This window comes from Sturnus vulgaris, chromosome 5, assembly GCF_052056855.1.
Source record: "Sturnus vulgaris isolate bStuVul1 chromosome 5, bStuVul1.hap1, whole genome shotgun sequence".
NCBI classification, from domain to species: domain Eukaryota; kingdom Metazoa; phylum Chordata; class Aves; order Passeriformes; family Sturnidae; genus Sturnus; species Sturnus vulgaris.
Window position 1 is genome coordinate 70,832,768 of NC_142247.1, and position 20,879 is coordinate 70,853,646.

Genomic DNA, 20,879 nt, shown 5'->3' on the forward strand with positions numbered 1-20,879 from the left:
AGAGTCCTTTGTTTGTCTGATATTCATTCTCTTGCCTTTTTGCCTATCAGGGCTTTATTGAAGACAAACAAGGAGTAAATGGGTCATGAACAAGAGGTGCAAATATTTGCTACTCAAAATAGAGAGCAGTGTTTTCCTGTACAGTGCCAAAAATGAATACCCATTAACTGCTGCTGTATAAACATTGAACAAGCTCTGTTTATATTTGTTAGAGCAGGATTTATAGACCACTTCCCTTTAGAGTAACAATCATTGTTTTATGAGCTATTATTAAGTGGGGAGGAAAAAACATTTTGATAATGCTCCTAGTTGTAAAGCTTACTAAGGAAAAGCCACTTCCAAAACCTCCAGTATGTTTGTATTGTTATATTTGCTTCTGCTTAGGCTGCTGGGCTCTGCCATGCCCAGAGCTGAGATGGCAAACACACTGAAGGTGCTGCAGGTTTGAGGAGCAGCAGCTGAGCTGTGCAAACACAGCTCTCAGTGTTGTCACCTGGGCTGAGCCTTCCAGGACTTGTGCTGAGCCTTCCAGGGTGGCAGGGTGTGAGTGATGTGTGCTGATGGAGGCACTGGGTGCCTGGTACCTCCCCGTGTGCTGAGGGAGGCAGCTGAGAGCAGGATCACAGAGTCAGGGTGTTAGCTGGAAAGGCTGAGCTGGAACAGAGACAGAGCAAAAGGAATAAAATAGGCATTTATTGAAAGGATGCACCTTGGGTAGTGCAGGGGTCTGCTGGGGCTGCACCCAGATCAAATCCAAGCTGGATCCTGGTCATGAGTTTTACACTTTTATAAATTTTGGTTCATCTACATCTTGGGGTCAATTATCCAACCACAGCCCCAGGCTGTGAAGTCTCAGCCCCTGGCTTGCCCCCTTTCCATCACTGTTATTTCTGCTTTTTGGGTACTGGTTATCTTTGATTCTCTAGCTAGAAAGGAATTGTTTTGTCACTACCCTGTGAAGAGACCTTACTAACACCTAACATGAAGTTTCAGAGTTACACACTAAGTGGCAGAGATTCTGAAAAATATAAAAGCTAAAACCCAAGGCATCAAGGGAATCAGTCAGGTTGGAGAAGACCTCCAGTCAAGCTGGATCATGGAGTCCAGCCTTTGGTCACCACCTTGTCAACCAGACCACAGCACTGAGTGTCCAGTTGTTTCTTGACCACTTCCCTGGGCAGCCCATTCCAATGCCTGACAACCCTTTGGGTGAATAAATTCTTCCTTATATCCAACCTCACCCCCCACTTTGGGAAATAGAAAAGGTAGAAAACTCTCAGAAAGTTGTGTGAAAGCAAATTTAGAGTGGAAGAATGTAAGAATGTTGAAGGTGGAAGGATAAGAAACAATAAGGCTATGATGGCTTTTACTGTTTCTCATGTTTTACTCTAAAATGAGGCTGATGACCTGGATAAAATAAATGCTTAGTGCCATTTCCTCTCCTCCTGTCCCTGTTCTCAGAGCTGGACTCCTCCTGGCTGTCCCCTCCTGTCAGGGAGTTGTGCAGAGCCACAGGCTCCACTCTCATCCCCTTTTTTCTCCAGGCTGAGCCCCTTTCCAGCTCCCCCAGCTCCTTCTGGTGCTCCAGCCCCTTCCCCAGCTCTGTTCCATTCCCTGGACACGCTCCAGCCCCTCCAGGTCTCTCTGGCCATGGAAGCCCAGAACTGGACACAGCCCTGGAGGTGCAGCCTCACCCTGAAAAGGCCACAAGCAGTCAGGGCTTATTTTAAATCAATTCCTGGGTGTTCCCTTCTAGGAATCCTCCTTGGGGTGCTGCAGTGAGTTATTTTTCAGTCCCCACCTGCCCTCCCAGGTTCCATTCCTGCTGAAGCCTAAAGGAAAAGGATTTCCAGTGGTTCCAGTGCTGCAGGGCCAAGCCAGCAGTTGTGTGCTGACAACACAGTCAAGCTTTTGTACCTCTCTAAAACACCTCTAATGTGCCTTTTCCATGCACTCTGACAAGATCTGTGTAGCTGAAAATCGAGATACGAAACCCATTTGTGAGGGGATTAAATTGGAGATAAAAAAAGAGATGAAGTGTGAAGAAAATACTGTTGCAGAAATTGGTAAAAAACAGTGCAAGGATATATTTTTGTATGAAAAAGGAATATTCTTTATAAGTAACTGCCCTTTTTTCTCTCCCTGTGCACGTTTAATTTTTTAATTATTATACACTTTAATACCCCACAGAGAACAGGCATCTTAGCTCAAGGCCTTATCTCAGTAATTTGTTTGTCATGAATGCAATTATTAGGATTAGAAATCATCTTATCCAAGATACTTGGATCTTAGCAGGATGCTTGGCACATTGTTTTCAAAAATTTTACCTCATTTTTTTGGGATCTGGCAGACTGATAGGGGATTACACTCAGTATTCCAGTCCTTGCCTGTAAAAAAAAGTCACGATTTTTTTCATTGTCATAAATGATTCATTCCCATTTGATCTTGAGGGTCTCTTTTTGACTATCAATGCAAAAAGCATTTAGGGATGTTCTGTGAAATGAGGCCAGGCTGAGATGCCAGGAAGGGAGATTGAGGGGAGAATTTGGCCTTTGGGTGACTCCTGAAACTTTCCAGTAAGAGTAGTTCTGCAGTAATGTCATTAAAGTATCCACAGGCCCCTGGACAGGATTAGCACTCCCTGGTTTCAAGCACTGCAGAAATAGAGACTAAGAGGCAGACAAATAAAAAGCCCTCAAAAGCAAATTAAAAAAACCCAAAACATTTCTGTCCCAAGAATTTATTGCCTAAATTGCCAAGTAAGAATAGTGGATGAGCAGAGCTCTCATTTGTCTTTCTGTGATGGGACTCCTTGAGAGATGTACATATAAAGGAATCCCTTTATTTTACTTAGAAGCAGAGGCTGAAGGGATGATCTGCTTGCTGAGGATGGGAGGTCTGCATTCAATTTCCTGCTCTGCTCCAGGTTTCTGTAACATTCTTACAGGGATGGGATTCAGCTCACACACCCTGAGCTGCTGGGGAGTCAGTCAGGGAGGGCACATGACTGAAGAGGAGGGAATTTATCTCCTGCTTTGAAAGAGAGGATGGATCAGCTTCTGATGGTGCTGATCCTCTCCCTGTCCACTCCTGAGGGACCAGCAAATAACCCATGTCCAGCTCCATAACCCCATCTTTTTCTAGCTAAAAGCAGGAGAAGGAAATCCATAAGTAGCCCCATGTGGAAATCTGGGACAGTGGCACTTCTCATTAATTATGGGTTTGTAAAAAGTTGGGAGATGCTCACAGAAAAGGGAAAGTAGGAAAATAATTATGTCTTGCTACTTTTTAATGGAGACTTGGCAGTGAGATGCAGGAGGTGTGTGAGTGGAGGCTGGAGAAGCCATTGGCTTCAGACACCAGTGCTCACCTGCTTGGGGCCCCTTTTGTCCTGTCTGTGGTGTGGAGTGGTGGCTGATGGCTCTTTTTGTTTTGTCCTCCTGCAGGTTACTCTGGCCAGGACTTTGACTGGGCAGATTACCAGAAGCAGTGTGGAGCTGAGGCAGCACCTCACCTGTGCTTTAGAAATGTAAGTTCTTGCTTTTGCTCCTGTCCATCCACGTGAAACAAAACAGCTTGCACAGAAGCAGTGCTGCAAGGCTTTGAGAGGCTCCCCCAGAGCACCATGAGGCTGCTCAAGGCAGGAAACTGGGGGAGTGCTCCAGGTCTCCATCCCTAAAAGAGAAAAAAACCTGATTTTAGTTTTGTCTTTTTCTGTAATTATCCTGCTCTTCATCCCTCTCCGGTTTTGTACAGCATGAAAAGGATCTCAACTGGTTATTGCAATTAATTCAAGTGCTACTAAAAATAATTCAGGTAAAGAAATTGCATAGTATCATTTGCCCCTTTCTACATTTTAGGTGTTTCTCTGTATCCCGGGGGGATACATTTAACCAAACCACATGTATTAAAATTCTAAACATTGAAAATATATTGAGAGGATGATTAACCCTCACGGATGCTCTGTCCTTGGGACAGTTCATGTCCTTCCTTTTGATGCAGCAACAGTGATGTGAGAGTGATGGATGCCATTGAGATTCACAGGTTTTGAAATAATCTTTTGCAGGCTGTTTTATGGCAATGACAGTCCTGTGTGGCTTGATCTGACAGGTATTCATTGCCTGAGGAAAGGCAGATGTAGCTTTCTGCCTTCTCCAGTAACCTGGTGCTGTCCTTCATGTGCCCATCAGCTGATGGAGGTTGAGATCCCATCAGTAACTGAAAATACTCCTGATGGTGGTACCTAAATCTTAATGGTGCACCCAGAATGAGCATTGAAGGCTTTGCAAAATAAAGTCATGGTGTGAATCATGGACTGACAGGTTTCTGTAGGAACTGTACAGATTTTCACTGGGCTCAGAAGTCACAGGGCTGAGGGGTGGGGTGTTTATGGAAAGCAGAATGGAGACAGGCACCAGCTGTGGTTTTCCATGGCCTTGCTCATCTGTGGTGGCTCAGGATCTGCCTGGCTTGGAAGCCTTGATGGTGAATTGGTGGATTTTTTGTTGTCAAACTCATAGGACCTGTGCTATGAACAGAGTCTGACTTGAGAGTCAAACCAGAGTGAGGATTTCTTTGCTCCATAAAAACCCTCATCCTGAAGGGACTTAAAACAAAGATCTCCAGCAGTCCTGAGGGAAGCTGGACAGTGCTGCATCACACCAATACAGTGGGACTATTTTTGCATTTCTCTTCTTCAAGCATCCCTACCTTTTCATTTTGCCAAGTAATGGATCTCTTCTCTGAGCCTTTAGAAACGTCTCTGCATAATATCCTCTAACATTAAGTTAGGTCTGAGCATTTTTTGGTCCTTTTTAAGTCAGGTCTGAGCATTTTTTGGTCCTTCTTTTTTTTTTTTTAAGAAAACATTCACCAGATGAACATGTGTCTCTTATTCTTTCACTCTTAATAACACAATTCTTTTCAGAGGGAACTGCACTCTTGTCATTTGTACAGCCTCCTGGCTGGCTGGTCCCCTTGATTTGTGGCTGTGAGGGGCTCTTTGATGGAAGATTTTTGCATCTCCCACCTCGTGCTGGGACTGGTGCTGGCAGTGGAGGTGCTGTAGCTGTTTCCCCAGGAGGGATTTTTAACAAGGACAGGCAGTTATGAAATGGATTGACGTGCCCAAATGCTTAGTAAAATAAACTCCACCTAACTGTTTTGCCATTGATTTTGTATAAATGAGCCTCCAGCACCGAACTGCAATGAAAGGAGCCTGAAAGGAGCTGGAGTGATGATAAATGGCGTTTCCTTGTTAGGCAACATAAAAGGCATTTAAACAAACTCAGCCTGCATTCCTGCAGCCCTGGCCATTAGCAGCTTTTGCAGGGTGAAGCTGATCTGTGTGCTGAGCAAGGCTTGAGGCAGTCCAAGCTGTGTTTGAGAGTAGCAGCGTGTTCTTGGATGGAAAAGAGAACAAAGCCGTGAGTTTTCAGTCTCTCAAAGATTGTTCTCTCAATGGTTGTTCAAGGTGAAGTGCCCATGATCCTTGGTGTGGTACCAAGAGGAGAAGGGTTGAATTTGAGCCTGACTTGCAGTTTCTCACATAGGATGAGGGTTTGGTGTCATTCTGAATCAGTGGCTATTATTATTATTACTATTATTACTATTATTATTATTATTATTATTATTATTTATTATTATTTATTATTATTATTATTATTATTATTATTATTATTATTATTATTATTATTATTATTATTATTATTATTATTAGCAAAAAATCTTAGAGAGGGAACCCCTTCTGTGCAGAGAGATGCAGAGGAGGTGGAACAGAGGGGAAGGAAATCCAAGGAAAGGAAGGCCTGGTATGGACACAGGTGTTGCATTAGTGTGTTTTCAGGGATAGTGGTGGGGGAGATACTGGGAAGGGACTGAGAATAAGTGACAGGAGGGGACATTGGAAGGAACAGTAGCAATGAACACAACTGGATCCATCTGCACTCCAGCCAATGTACCTGGAAGCCTTGTTCATTGAGCTTAAAATAGAATCACAGGATGGTTTGGGTTGAAAGGGACATTAAAGACTGTCTAGTTCCAATCCCCCCATCCCATGGGCACTGCTGCCACCCACCAGATTGTTGCTCAGAGGCCCTTCCATGAAAACTCCACGAAGAAAAGCATAGTTGAAAAGGTTACTCAAATATCTTCAGCTTCAGTCAGCTTGAGTGACTGAATGTATGAAGAGGTTTCTCTGGTCTCAGACAAGAGGGTTTTTTGCTTTATAAGGTTTCTCCTAGCAAGGTGAGAGATGGATAAGCACAGGAGTTCTGGGAACCCTCTGGGTAGTATCCCATTAACAGAAAATGCACCACTGGCAAACATTCAAACATACTCGGAACTGATGTGGAGCAGCCTCCTCCCAGTCTCCTAGGAGTCCGGGGTAGGAGTAGAACACGACATGCATTTCATCACTGATTTTTCATACAGCTGCTGGTGCAAACCTGCTCCAGCATGGGCTCCTCTCTCCAGGGTCACAGCCTCCTTTGGGTATCCCTCCAGGGGCAGCAGGTGGGTCTCTACTCCCCCAGACCCCAATGTGCTGCCTCACCATGGGCTGCACCAGCACAGCTCTGATTTGACCCTGGATGCCTTTGCATTCTTCTTCTTCGCATTCTGCCCTTCCAGTGGAAAGCAAACCATGCTAAATTTTTGCCTCCCAGCAGACTGTCAGGTTGTAGCTGTGCAGTGCTGCAGTGCCATGTTCCAGCATTGTCTCTTGACTCTTTCAGACATCCTTCAGCCGTGGCTTCACCAAGAACATGAAGCTGGAGGCAGTGAACCCCAGGAACCCTGCAGAGATTTGTGTTGCTTCCATCACCTCGGTGAAAGGACGGTTGATGTGGCTGCACCTGGAAGGTACCTGCTCTAAAGGCAGCTGGTGTTTGTCTGCTTCACTCATCACTCACTCACTCACTCACTCACTCACTCACTCACTCACTCACTCACTCACCCACTCACTCACTCACTCACTCACCCACTCACCCACTCACCAACCCACTCACTCTCACTCCCTTCATCCTCTGCACAAAATTTCTCTCTCCAGCTTTTCAGTTTTATACACATTGACCACTTGTGTGTCATGAGGAATTATATTTACCTGCTCTTTCTCTGGTGGAGCTGCAAGTTCCTCCACCCTCCCATCCACATGGGCTTTATCCCCATGATAACGACCTCCTCTCTGCCATCATCATGCACCTTCATCCTAGGAATAGAAGTTTGCCTCACTTGTGCAGCTGAGACTTCTACAATAATTCCCAACCTGACAGTTTGTACAGGAGGAGAGGTGTCTAATCAGAGCCCTTAAAGTTGGTAAAGACATTTCCAGGTAACCCAAAGTATTACAGTTCCACCTGAGTGCTTGCTTTTGGTAGAGCTGTGTGCAGTGGCAGGTTTTGGTTTTTAACTCTAGGCTAATTCTTTGCCTTATAGCTCAAGGTAGCAACAGCTCATCTGCACCCTGGTACAGACACAGGACAAATATATATATTTTTAAATTGCTGGAATTAACAGTTGTTTGAAATTCCATTCTCACCGAGGCTATTGAATTTACACGCACCTGATCAAGGAATCTGACCCATTTTGGGAACTTCTTATATTAAATGACCAAGTGCCTTCACTTGTATATGCCAAAGATGTGGATAGATGCAGGAAGAGGGAAACACACTCCCACCTTGCTTCCTTATCTCTTTCTCCCTGCCTGTTACTCTTTTAATTTCTTAAAGGATGTTTTTTTATAACTTACCATAAAAAAACCCTGTGTGCATCTTCTTTCTTTTGAGTTCTGATATATAGATGCTTTAAGCTTGGTTTATATCTCAATACCAGGAACTGAATGATCTGTAATAAACAGAAAAGATGCAAAAGACTGCAGAAATAGAAAGAAATCTTTGCTGCTATAGGAATACATCACTACAGTATGCACAGTGTTATGCTAAAAGAAGGCATTAAAAAAAAACCCCACAACCAAAAAACCCCTGCTTGCAGAGTTATAAAATAAATGTGGCTTGAAGTGTGGCATGGGTTTTTTTGACTCCATTAATTTAGTGTTGTTTCTAATGGATTATTTATATTCTGGAAGCAGCAAAGCTCCCCAACTACCACGGGAGCCCCTCACTGAAGACCTCAGGTCCCACCATTTATCACAGGAGCCTCCGAAGCTTTCACTGTTGCCCTCCCAGTTTCCCAGTTTGACAGCCCGGGCTGCAGCCATAAACCAGGAGCACAGGAGTTAAGGAGGGCCGAGTTAGACACGAGGGAACATTGTGTGATAAATCACACAGTGTACAGTAGCAAAACCCTAAACTGGAGGGCGAGCGTTTAATGAGCAGCAGTGTGGTTCCCCCGTGGTGGAGGAGAAGCTCAGGACTGATGGGATGCTCTGTGCTCTCTGCTACTTTATTACTCATCATCTGCATTGTTAATTTTTACTGGTTCATTTTAGATTTTAGAGCTTGAAGCTTTCTGGTGTGAATTTATACAAGTAATAATGCACGCTCCCTGCACAGCCCAGGAATTTGAGGAAAACCCTTTGGTTAATCACTTCTCCAGGCAGGTTTCCTGTAATTTCCCCTTTTACAGTTTTCTAGAGTTGCTGCTCTGTTCTGCCCATCCTGTAAGATTCATAGCAGGACACAGACATTTTCCTCACCCTGTTTCCAGTCTCCTTGTTTTCCCTTTAACCTCTCACTTCTCATGGACGTTTCTAGCTCTGAGAAGAGAGCAGCATAAAACACAACAGATGAAACTAATGAGTCTCAGAAAAGCTGTTTTCCACTCCTGTGAGTGTGGCCAAAGGAAGCAGTAGGATGTTGGAAGTGCAAACAGGGTTATCAATTGCCAGAGGGCAGAAGCAGTGCCAGGGAGGGCAGAGTAGCTGTGAATGTGTCTTACAAGATGAACAAGGTGTAGCAGGAGAACAGGCATTGTGCTGCTTTCTTGCTCCTCAGGGTGGCTGCAGCTGTAAACTTCAGAACCAGAATGTTCATAGAACCATTCTGGTTGGAAAAGACCCTTCATGTCTCATTTATTATTGCTTGTAAGCAGGAAAGTGCATGTGATCTGGTTACTTTACAATAATTTAGAATTGTAGAATAATTAAGATTGAGAAGACCTCCAAGATAGTTGAGTCTGTTTTGTCAGAATAACACCATAACAATAATGAAGTAATTGGTTTTCCCAGTCCTGGTGACATTTCAGTGGGGTCTGTGTTGATTTCTTGCTCTGTTCAGGGCTTGATCTATATCTTGACACTGACTCACTGTTGTCACATGGGGTCCTTGCCTGGATTTGTGGTGTCAGGTGGAAATGGAGCTCCCCACTGGAGCTTTCATCCAGTTCAAACTGAGCAGTGACCACATGGTATTCTCTTGTGGAGGGATATGGTTTTCCAGGGAATTTCAACTGCTGAAATCTTGTATTCAGCAAGTTGTGTCCTTCCCCTATTCCTTCATCCCATTCTCTCCCCCATATCCCAGTGAAGGAAACACTGTGCTCTCAATGGATAGTGCATGAACATGACACAGGGCTCAGAGAAACACATGAAGACATCCATGAATCTACACAGACATCATGAGTGCATTTTTTTCATTATTTCCTCCAGCAGTGTGATCACCAGCACCTTTTTCCCTGCCTTCTTTGGGTTTTTCATGCAGCCACACACTCTCAGAGCAGCAGGTTTATTAATGATCCAAATGCTGCACCTCAGCCTCGGTGCTGTTCCCATCACAAAGTTCAATTACTGTTTCAATTACACCACAAGCCCTTGATGAACACACATTAGTGGGAAGCTCCCTGTAGTAATCTGGCTGTGCACAGTCAAACACTTGCTGCCTTAAGCAGGAGGCAAAGATGTTTTAACAGATGCTGGGGTGAGGGTGATGCATGGGAAGCTGCTGATCCTTAGATCCCTTTTATTAGGAGATCACCCCATGCTGGTGCTGGAGCTCTCTGTCCTGGGGTGGAATTGGCAGAGGGAAGAGGTGAAGTTGCTGGCCCAGCTGTGCCAGTGCAGTTGAACTTGAATTGGAGTAGTTAAATGGTGCCTTGACTCAGGACACAGAGTTGTTTTTGGGAGAACTCAAAGCCAGCAGGAATATCGTCATTGGATTTTGAGTGGAAATCAGGTAAATTAGAAAAAAAAAAAAGGAAAAATTTCCTTCACTGAAGGAGTGGTCAAGCACTGGAATGGGCTTCCCAGGGTGGTGATGGGATAATTGTTCCTGGAAGTGTTCAAAAGTCATGTAGATGTGATGCTGAGAGACATGGGTCAGTGGTGGGCTTGGCAGTGATGGGTTAATGGTTGGGCTTGATGATCTTGGAGGTCTTTTCCAACCCAAATAATTCTTTGGTTGTGTGAGTGGGACCCACATAAATGAAGACAAGGGATTTTCTTCTAAAGGAGGCATAATAACCAAATTGGAAGATAATTGCTTTAAACAGAGACTTCAGGTGAAGTTGTGGAGTCAGCATCATGCCAGAGACCTTGGTGTGTGTGTCCCACTTGGCATTTTTATACTGCTTCTCTCCTCTTGGGTGATCAGCTCTTGTTTCATGTGAGGGAACCCTAGGAGAATCTGTGGCACTTCTGGACAGTAGAGTGACCACCTCTCACCCTGAAAAAATGGGACTCAAAGGCAGAGCTGCACAAAAAAGCTGCAGGGAAGCACTGATCCATAAAAGCCTCTCTCACACATTAGCTACCACCCCGGGAAAGCCTAGACACACTCTTACCATTAAGAGCAAGCATTCATCAAGTCCTTCTAACTCACTTATGCAACTTTACAAAATACCCAGGGGTCAGCCAGGCCATCTTGTCGAGGGAAGTTATGTTTAGTATGTTAAGTATGTTTAACCTCCCTGGCTTTTGGCTGCTTCACTGCAAACCCTCAAAATGCTCTTAAAGGGCTTTTCCTCTGAACCACATTGCACTGTAAATGCAGCAGCCCCATCCTTGCTGTCTATGCAAAGCTGTAGATGAAATGGTGCCTGATTTTGGTGAAGAGAAGCAAATTTATTTTCACACGTTCCATCATTCACTTCCCCAGGTTTGTGATGGATGCTTGGATGGCTGAGCTTGGTGTTCCCATGCCTAAATCCCATTTTAAATTCGTGTTTGTAGGTTCACAGATGCCCTCTCCAGAGTACATTGTTGATGTGGAGTCAATGGACATTTTCCCTGTTGGGTGGTGTGAAGCAAATGCTTATAACCTCACCCCACCACACAAAGCTGTTTGTAAGTACATGGGGACCTGAGCAGTGCAGATAGTACACAGGATTTTTCCTAAGGTCTATAATCCCATTTTTGACACTGTCAACCTACCCAGCAGACCAGTAACCAGGCTGGAAGTGTACTGCAATAAATGGTAATAAATCTTAATTAGTGACCAGACTGGAATTACACAGTTTGTATTTGTCTCTGTGATCAGCCCCTGCAAAAATGGGGTTGTCTGTGCTAGGGGAGGCTGTTCCATGGTTTGGGATTGCACAGTGGGGTGTGGGTTTGCAGAAGGATTTGTTGGTCAGTGGGGTTGTCAGAGGGAAACCAGGTTTTGTTGTGTTGAGCCAGGTTCAGTCAGGCAGCTGAGTGGATTAGAAACAAGGACCTCAAATTGAAAAAAAAAAACAAACCATAAAATACCAGGTGGAATGGACATACAGAGGCCATCCAGGTCCCCCTTTACAAGAGAGGATCTGCTCCATCTAAATGGAGAAATAATTGCTGCCCTTCTGTGATGGAGTTTCTGCCCTTTCCCAGGGTATCTGTCCCTTATTTCACTGCCCTTGCCAGCTCAGAGATTTTCCTAGTGTTCAGTTTAAATCCCCCTCACAGCACAATTAAGCCCACAGTGTTTTGTCCTGCCTCCAGTGCATATTAAGACAAATTTCTTTGCTTTTTATATGCATTTGAAGGTAGTTCATGAGAGCTCAGTGGCTTGGTGTTATTCTCCTGTTACAACATATCCAATCTCAAGCCACCAGGTAAAAAACTGGCCTCACTGTTTATATTAATTAACATCTGAAAGGCAAATTTTAAAATTTATCAGGCCTTTAGAAGAGTTAAATATGCTTAAGTTAAAAATCAGACAGCCAGAGCCTAATTTAGGAGAGTACTGCTATGGCAACATTATGCAGCCTTATCACAATTTATAGCTGGGGATAAATTATGCTGGAGGTAATCATGCTTGTAAAATGTAATCTTATCCATATGTGTTTCTGTATGGAAAAATATTTGTGTTTTTATTTTAATTTTTTTCTTTTATGCTGATCCCATAAAACACAATATTAGCATTCCAGAGGAAAGATTAAATGTATTATTACATCATTAAAGTAGGTTTTAATGATGTAGTGACTTACTTAAAAAATAGCAAGAAAAGATGGTGATAGTAATTAAGTACCATTTCATTGTGTTCGAAGCCGTTTTATAGTCAGTGCATTTACACAGCTTTTTATGCATTCTGGGTGTACTTAACAGGACAGAAGGATAAAAAACAATTTTTTTTTTCCCTTGCTTCATTTTTGCAGTGCGAAGGAAGAGGAGAATTGCCGTTGTGCAACCAGAAAAACAGTAAGTTGTTCTGATTTTGTTATTTAAGGTGGTGTTTTTACAGGAATGCATCAGGTCTTCCTGGGGGAATAATACACAGCAGCTGTGTGGCTTGGTAACTACTGCCCAGATACTGCAGCACAGCCAGCAAGAGGATTCTTTTAAGTCTGAAATATTTGTTAGCATACTAGGAAGTCTCAGTAACAGCAATTTTTTACTGGTTGGGGCTGTGGAGCCCCTGTCTGATGGCCAGCAAGGGATGCTTAGGGAAGATGGACATGGACCAGGAGGGCATTTCCTTGTCTAGCTCTTGCAGTTTGTAGAAACTGGGATTTAAGGGAGGATATTTGAAGCCTGGAGGTCTAAAGCTGACACATCAGAGTGTATTTTTAGAGGAGGAGTGAGTCTGGCTCCTTCATCTGCAGTACCCTGGTCTGTGATCAACCACATGGAAATGGAATTGTGTTGGAGGTTCCTCATCCCAGGCTGTTGCTGGTGTATCTTCTGGTCCAGCCTAAGGACTGGGTCTGGCCCTTTGTCCTATCTGACTCTGTTAAATGCACAAATACTCTATTAAATACACCCAATTTCTCTTTTACAGGTTACCATCCACAGTGCCTGTTGAGAAAATACCTCATGACCTCTGCCCAGTTCCTCAGTTAGACACAACAGGTAGGGATCTTTATTTCAAAGACCCGTGTGCTGTATGGAAGGGGAGGACCCCAGAAAGGCAGTGAGTTGTCACAGGGGTGGGGAGATGGAGCCACATCCTCAGGGGGTGTAAGGTGGAATGAGCCCACCTGATGTACAGCAGGTGAGGGTCTGGTTCTCCACGTGTCTTGCTGGGGCTATCAGAGTTCCCCTGGAGCTTGCCCATTTCAGATGATGATATTAAGACAAGGCTGATGAATCTCTCTGGTGGAGTTGGGTGCAGGTTGTTAATTGACACTGATGGAATTGGGTGCAGCAGGACCTGATGGGTTCTCTGTGTTACATCAGTGTGGTGTGGCTGCTGCTTCTGCTAAAGGCAGATTCCTCTCCCCTTCAGCAGTGGCAGGAGGCTCTGAGTGCAATATTCATCCAGTTAATGGTGTAAACCCAGCAGCAGGGATAGGATTTAACTCACTCTATTTGATCAGGCTGTGGGACACATGTTTGCATTGCAGCCAACACCCCATTACAGTTAAACGGGGGGAATCAGGGTCGTTTTGGGTGTGATAACCAAAAAATGTGGATAACCACTTGAAAGGCACGTGAACCACATCTAGAAGTTCCCATTTCTTTCCGTGGGCTATAAGGGAGCCCAGAGTAATTAGCCCAGACAAGGAAAACGACTCTGTAGACGCATGCTGGGTCAGGGAATGGCCCTGCAGGGCTTGCAGGGTTGGACAGGAGCTGAGGAAGGGTTTCTGAGGCTCTTCACTGAGAGAATACTCTCCCTCCCTATGAGGCTCCGCTCACACATCCCCTCCTGGCAGGTTGCAGTGAGTTGCTCATGTCTCCCTGCAGTGTGAATTCTGGAAGAGCACTGGCTCATATCATGTTTTAAATCCTTTCCCAGTCCTCCTTTCAGCAGAGTGTGCAGCCAAATCAGTCACTATTAAAAACACTTCCTTTTCCCATGCTGGACAGATTTCAATAGCAGAGGCTTCCCTACCTTCTATCCCAGGGTAGAATTTTGTGCCTCCTTTATTCTCCTTCCCTTCCTCCCACATCTAGGAGGAAGAAGTGTCCTTGATTTATGGTGTAAACGTGCTACAGGCACCTCACTGCTGCTTTCTCCTTGCAGGCACCTTCAATGGGAGATACTGCTGCCCCCAGCTCTACATCAACCACCGCTGCTTCTCAGGTCCATATTTAAACAAAGGCAGGATTGCAGAGCTACCTCAGTCTGTGGGGCCTGGCAAGTGTGTGCTGGTCCTCAAGGAGGTATGGCCCAGCTCTCTTTTGGGGGGATTTCTGAGGGAAGTATGACTCATGGCTTGCCAGACCCAGAATTTGAGAACAATGCACCTGAAATTGTCCTGGAGTGGTTTCCATGAGAAAGCCAGGAAGAGAGGGCAAGTTTTTGCAATGTGGGTTTTGATGGGAGAGGTGATGATTTTGAAACATGGGCAGTTCTGTTGGTTGGGAGCAACTTTAGTGTGGGTTGCTATCAACACAGGAGCAGTAGCAGTGTCATGGAGACATGGGCATCTCGTTTTGGAGACATAAACAAATTCCCAAGGAGCAGGACAGTGGCAGTGGCCCAGCACTGGTCCTTGTCACTTTGCAGAAAAAATTCAAGCTTATTATGGCCATAACCTCAAGCTCATTCTGGCCATGAGAACCAGTTCCAAATTCTGGGAAGGGTGAATAGAAAACATTCAGAATGTTGCTGTAGGGGAGGTACAGCTCATTCCTGGTAGCTGTTGCTAAGATGAGAGATGTGCCAGCAGCTCAGAGAACCATGGGCAGGCTGGAGGTAAAAATTGCAGCACAATTGAAGTTCCTGATGCTCCTCAGCCCTTTCCACCCAAGGTCTCGTCCTTAACTCCACCACTGATGCAGTGAAGCATCATCCTGTGTGTGTAACCTTGAATCCCAAAGTCTTAGGTGAGTAACAGGTAACTTGTGCAGTTTAGTACCAAACTTATTTTTACAGCCTAGCTGTTCATTATTCCCAGTGCCAGCACAAGTTTTCTGCTGGGACCACTGGTTTATTGTAGTTCCTTTCACTGTAAGAGGCAAGTGAGGTGGCAATGCCTGTTGTTTGACATCAGTTGCACAGGTTGTCTCGTTTCTGAGGTGTTTTCATGGAAAAAAAGTTGAAACCTGGAGCCAAATACAGTGGAGATATCAGCTACTGCCATCCAGGCATTGCACCTGGGCTGAAAAGTGGTGGCTGTAAGGTAGCTATTCTGTATAATAAAGGCTGACTTGAAGTTAAATTAAAATAAATACATGGTCGGCTTCAGTTTTAGTTCTGGGGTCAGGATATCTAAAAAGCACAAACTATTCTTCATATATGCCAAGAACTCCTCAGCAACATTGTAAAATAAAACAAGGTGTCTTCTTAAGATTCCAAATGATCTATAGCTCCCCATGTCTTAGAGAAATACGTTGTAAAGATTAATTAACTTCATTGCTTATTGCTCTTGCTGTTTTTAAGACACTTTGCTCTTTCTCTATTTAAAAAGAAAATGGACTATGACAAAAGATGCCTTTTAGATCCTTGATCATCTAACGAAAGTATCCCAAATAACTCTTTTACTCTCCTTTCTCTGTCCCACAGAAACATCAGTATTCCAAGTAAAAAAAAAAAAACAGTTTACTGCCCTGCTTTGAGGCCACTCCGGGATTTAGCATCTCTTGTTAGGTAGGAAGTGTGGGATCATATCCCAGAAAGAGGAGGAAAATTGAGTTTCTCCTCATAAGAATGCTGATAATTGAGGTCTTGAACAGGAGAAAAGAGTTGTGATCATATTTTTAGCTGTACCTTGTCAGTGATATCTCCTAAGAAAACTTCATCCAGGGTTGAGACTGTTTCAAGGGGGATGGAGATGGGAAATGTGTGAACGAAAAGTGCTGAACTGCCCAGTAGCATCAGGCACACCAGATATACTCAGAAAAGAGCCCCTGTGCACATGAAAATAGATGAGCTGGAGAACTTGATGAATATCAGGTGCTGGTGAGGTTGGGCAGAGGCTTGTGATGGTGCTGTGTGATGATATTCATGGTGTGACTCCAGTTCACTCAGCTCTGAAAATCCAGAAGTCAGCAGCATCAAAATAAAACCTCACTGATGGATTAGAGCAAAGGCTGGGCTTGCCTAATCCCCCCCTGTGCTCCAAGGCACAGATGACTGCACCCAAACCGTTCCTGATGCAGAGAGCTGAAATTAAACCACCAAAATCTCAGACTGGTCACACTCCAGCCAAAGGAAATTTGACCGGTCTGAGATGGTTGATGTAATTTTCCATCTACAGAGAAAGTTGGAAACTGGTTTGAGTTTCTTCACTGGTTTTGTTTAAATCACAGTTAATTTTTTTCCAAAAACCTGTTTGTTTGCATTTAATAGAGTGCAATATGAAGTGATACTGTTGCTAAAAGGTGGCACTGTTATTGTGATGATGGACCTTTGCTGTAGGGTAAAATGCCAAACCCAGTGACTCATTTGAGATACAAGAAGAGTAAAAGCCAGAGGTTTTAAATTTTTTTCCTTCCCTGAAAGGGAAATAATTGTTCTTACAAAACACTCTTTTCTTGAACTGAGTTTAGAAGTTTACGGAGTCCTGCTGGTGACAAGCCAGCTTTGAGAAAAGTCCTGGCACTGTGGGTGCCTGTGCAGGGCTGGAGCTGATTAGGTGTCTGGGAGAACGCCCAGGCAGGGCCACACTGGTATTGCAGGGTTGGCTTTTCTTTTCTTGCTCATTTCCCAGCTATTCCAACAACTCCTACAAGCACCATTACACTGGGGAGGGGGCAGGACAGCACTGTTGGTGGAAATGGCTGTGCAGGATGCTTTCTGCCCCAAATGTCCCAGCAGGGTGGGGTGGGTGTAGAAGTGTGCTGAAGGAGAGCTGTCCCAACAAACTCCTGCATAGGGGTTAAAAAACGCCCTGCATTTGCTGATCGAGGCACCTGATGAGCTGTGAATGAGTGTGGCAGCTCCCCAGGCACTTGATGTTTTTGAAAACCCACTTCTGGCTTCCTGACATCAGGTGTCAGAGGCCAGTGCCCCTCAGTTTGTGTGGGGAGAGCAGCAAGAGAGGATGTGGGTGAGCAGCTGGAAGGGCTCACTCAGAACCTCTCTTTTCATAGCATTTTAAAGTGGTTTGGGTTGGATGGGACCATAAAGATCATCCAGTGCCACCCCTTGCCATGTGCAGGGATACCTTTCACTATCCCAGGGTGCTCCAAGCCTCATCCCAACCTGGCCTTGGGCAATTCCAGGGATCCAGGGGCAGCCACAGCTGCTCTGGGCACCCTGTACCAGAGCCTCACTACCCTCTGCTTAAAGAATTTCTGCCTCTCATCCAGTCTAAATCTACCCTCTGTCAGTGTTTGTTGTCTCTAAATGGACTTTTTTGAAGAGTGGTTCGAGGAGTGATTCCAAGAGCCCAATGATAAATTAAATTTTGCTTCTAGTAAATAACCTATCCAGGCAACTCCAGCCAGTACCATTTTACAGAGTACTCTGCAGCATTAAGTGAAGCCTTTGCCTGAAAATAATTAATCCTGTAGGGTTTTCAAAATGCTAGCAAATCCTCAGGTTACTGGATTTAGAGGGGGAGAAAAACCCAACTCAGAGAAAACCAACCAAACAAACATAAACACATTGGTCACTGCAGTATGACCTAGTTATTTTTTCATTTCTGATGAACTGCATTCATGGGTGCTGGATAAACTTAATATTCATCATACTGAAATCATTTGCAGGCCCCCAAGGAATTAAGAACAGGCGTTAGGTAAAGAGCTAAATTAGATGAAAACCAATCCAGACTCACTGTGGGATCATTCATGTGCATACAATGCAGAGTGTTCAAACACACGGTCTGGTGCTGTTAAGAGATTTGTTTTCCTTGTGTTTATCTCCCTATGCCAAGTGTAGGCTATTAAAGCTTGGATTTCCTGAGCCAATAGCAGGAATCATTTTTATTCTCAGTGACTCTGGATTAAAAGGGTTGGCACATGTGTTCTCTTGTACGGAGTGGACACACACTGGGTTCCAGGCACACCTCCTGCAAACTCTTTTTGTGGGGACTTCATTACTATTCTGTTAATACAGCCGAGGCACACAACTCTCAGGCTCTTAAGCACATTGCTGACCTCAAATGTGTGAATTTCCCCTTCAGTGTTCACTCTGTGGTGGTGCACATGACCCTGCTTGTGCCTTCAGAGCTATTTCTGTCTTCATTTTTTTTGTTAAACTGGTCTGTTATGGATGCAGTCTATGGAACTTGCTTGGGGTGAGAGGGTCTGTCACAAAGACAAAATTGCTGGTTAGCAGATTTTTTTTAAACAGCATTTAATGCAGCTACCTTATCAGAATCAGGTGTTATCTATAATGTATCTATAATATAGCTATAATATATCTATAATATATCTATAATGTGGCAATAATGATCATTCTGGGACCCCTCCTCCTTGCATCCAGCCCTTAACCTGTGCAACCAGGACAGAAACAAACACCTGCAAGCACCTGGGACCATATTCAGTGTGGTCAAAGACTTTTAAACCCATCATTGTTGTTGGTTTTATCTCCCCATAGGTTCTCAGCATGGTGATCAATGCAGCTTACAAGCCAGGGAGTGTTTTACGAGAACTGCAGCTTGTGGAAGACCCTCAGTGGAATTTCCAGGAGGAAACACTTAAAGCAAAGTAAGTCTTCAATGTGTGTTCTTTTATTTGGAATGTTTCAGAAAGGGAACTGCCTAGGGAAAAAAAAAAAAAAAACAAGATAAGAAAAGGGGTTTTTTTTTCCATTGTGAGAGTTTTACTTTTCTAATTATCGTTTTGCTTCATTGAATTATTTGACTCATTCCATAGCAACTTCAGAAATGAAATATTCACCTGAATGGTTCATTTCTATTGTCTTTCTCCAAGCAGCCATCCAGTTTTTGATGAAGTCAAGTCCTGAGTTTTATGATAAGCTGTTCTTATAAGCTTGGCTATTACTGAATGAACTCAATTCCTGGCTTTCTAAATGCAGGAGTATTGCTGCTTTTAAATTAGAGCCTGTCAGGCTAATGCAGAAAAACTGGTGAGAATGAATGGCACCAAGAAAAGTTCAAACGAATTAGCAGGGACACATTTTTTAGCAGGAGTGTGATTAGGGCAAAGTAGTAACAGATCAGAGATGCAGGTCAAGATTGGATGCCTTTCTAGAATATATTCTTCTATTCTCTTCTAAACAGCACCAAAGAATACTGAACTCCTTCCAGCATTAAAATCTACCTATTTATGTCTTCTTTATGTAATGGGCACTATGCTTAGGATGTATTTCAACAATCATTGTCTCTCTGAAAGAGGGGAGTCTCACCTAAGCTCTCTGCAGAGTCCTTCTGAAGAGTAATTCTTCCCACTTGAAGATGGATGTCAACAAATATTTCTTTGAAGAAAGCTCTCTTTGTTGGCTAATGGTCACCTTGACTTTTTAAGTACTGTAGTTAAATGCAGTGAATCTCACCCTTTGTACTGAACTCTGTAACTCCTTTTCAAAGAAAAGCAATTTTCTCTTGGTTATTTGATATGAATAGCTGCCAAACACAGCACTGTTGATGGCTACTGTATTTGATCTTTGCCCATGCAGATATTGCAGAGGTTGAGGGAGGGAGTTGAGAAACTTTTACTCTAGGTACACTTAAACTGCTTTCCTGAAGGAGGATTGCAAACTGAAATAAAAACCAGCTAGAAACATCCTATTTTTAATTTGCTTCTTTGACCCATGTGGATTGTCAGGCTTTTGTGTTTGTCAATGGACATTCTGTGGATGGAAATCTAAAAGTCAACCTCAAGCATGCAGATTTTCATGTAAAACAGGTCTTTGTCCATGACCTGGTTTTCACCGATTCCAGGATCCCACATCTTGTGCTGCAAATATCAGATAATTCATTCCTACAGGTACTTAGCAGTTGTGAAATCAAGTTGTAAAGCCCTGTATTAATTAACATCCTCTCCTACAAAGAACTGAGCTTACAGGCAGTTTTCCTGTTAGCAGGATCCTGAGTAGGATTTTGTTGTGGCTTCCCGTTTGAGTGTGGGGATCTGCCTTGTGCTAAAGCAGAAATATCTATTTCTTCAGGCTGCTGCAGTCCATATTTCTGATGGGAGACAGCCTGGAAAATGTTTAACTGACCATGACAGTACTTTATGTTGGCCCCCCAGTCACAGTCCATGTGTGTGACTCAGCTCTCCAGGGAGTCAGGTAGCATCTTTCAACTTTATTAAACCACAGAATGGATCATCACAGGCTCAGAGCTGGGACAGCAAGTTTTGAAATGTCTTCACACAAAGAACAGCAGTGGATCCTCCTCCAGTGTGGCATTTCCCTCTGGCTCCTGAGGGGACAAAGCTCATGGGGCTGGACAGCACTTTGTTCCTGCAGCTCTCTGGCTTCTGTAGCTGATCTCTTCACAGAGCAGGGCTTGGTGGCTGTCCCAGCTTGCCTTTGGGTAGTTTGAGTACTTTTAAAAGTGGATGGCAGAAGGTTGACATGACCCAAGACTGTCTGGCTACCCTAGAACTTCCTTCTTTTTTCCTCCTTTAGTTTGCTCGAGTTGCTCCATCCAGAAGTTTTAATTGTTTTTGGTTGTTCAGCAGCAGAAAAGAAAACAGAGTCATGAAACCA

The 20,879-nt window shown here is 44.0% G+C and overlaps 1 protein-coding gene across 3 annotated transcripts in view; it reads left to right on the forward strand.

Annotated features, from left to right (window-relative positions):
- Window positions 1-20,879, forward strand: part of SFMBT2 (Scm like with four mbt domains 2) — a 104,149-nt gene that overhangs the window by 68,334 nt on the left and 14,936 nt on the right. For all 3 annotated transcript variants that reach the window (XM_088165960.1, XM_014884756.2, XM_088165961.1), the window contains 7 exons: window positions 3,447-3,529; window positions 6,735-6,861; window positions 11,123-11,236; window positions 12,526-12,568; window positions 13,149-13,219; window positions 14,337-14,476; window positions 18,801-18,910. In XM_088165960.1, coding sequence (XP_088022086.1) covers window positions 3,447-3,529; window positions 6,735-6,861; window positions 11,123-11,236; window positions 12,526-12,568; window positions 13,149-13,219; window positions 14,337-14,476; window positions 18,801-18,910 — 688 coding nt within the window. The remainder of the gene's footprint in view (window positions 1-3,446; window positions 3,530-6,734; window positions 6,862-11,122; window positions 11,237-12,525; window positions 12,569-13,148; window positions 13,220-14,336; window positions 14,477-18,800; window positions 18,911-20,879) is intronic.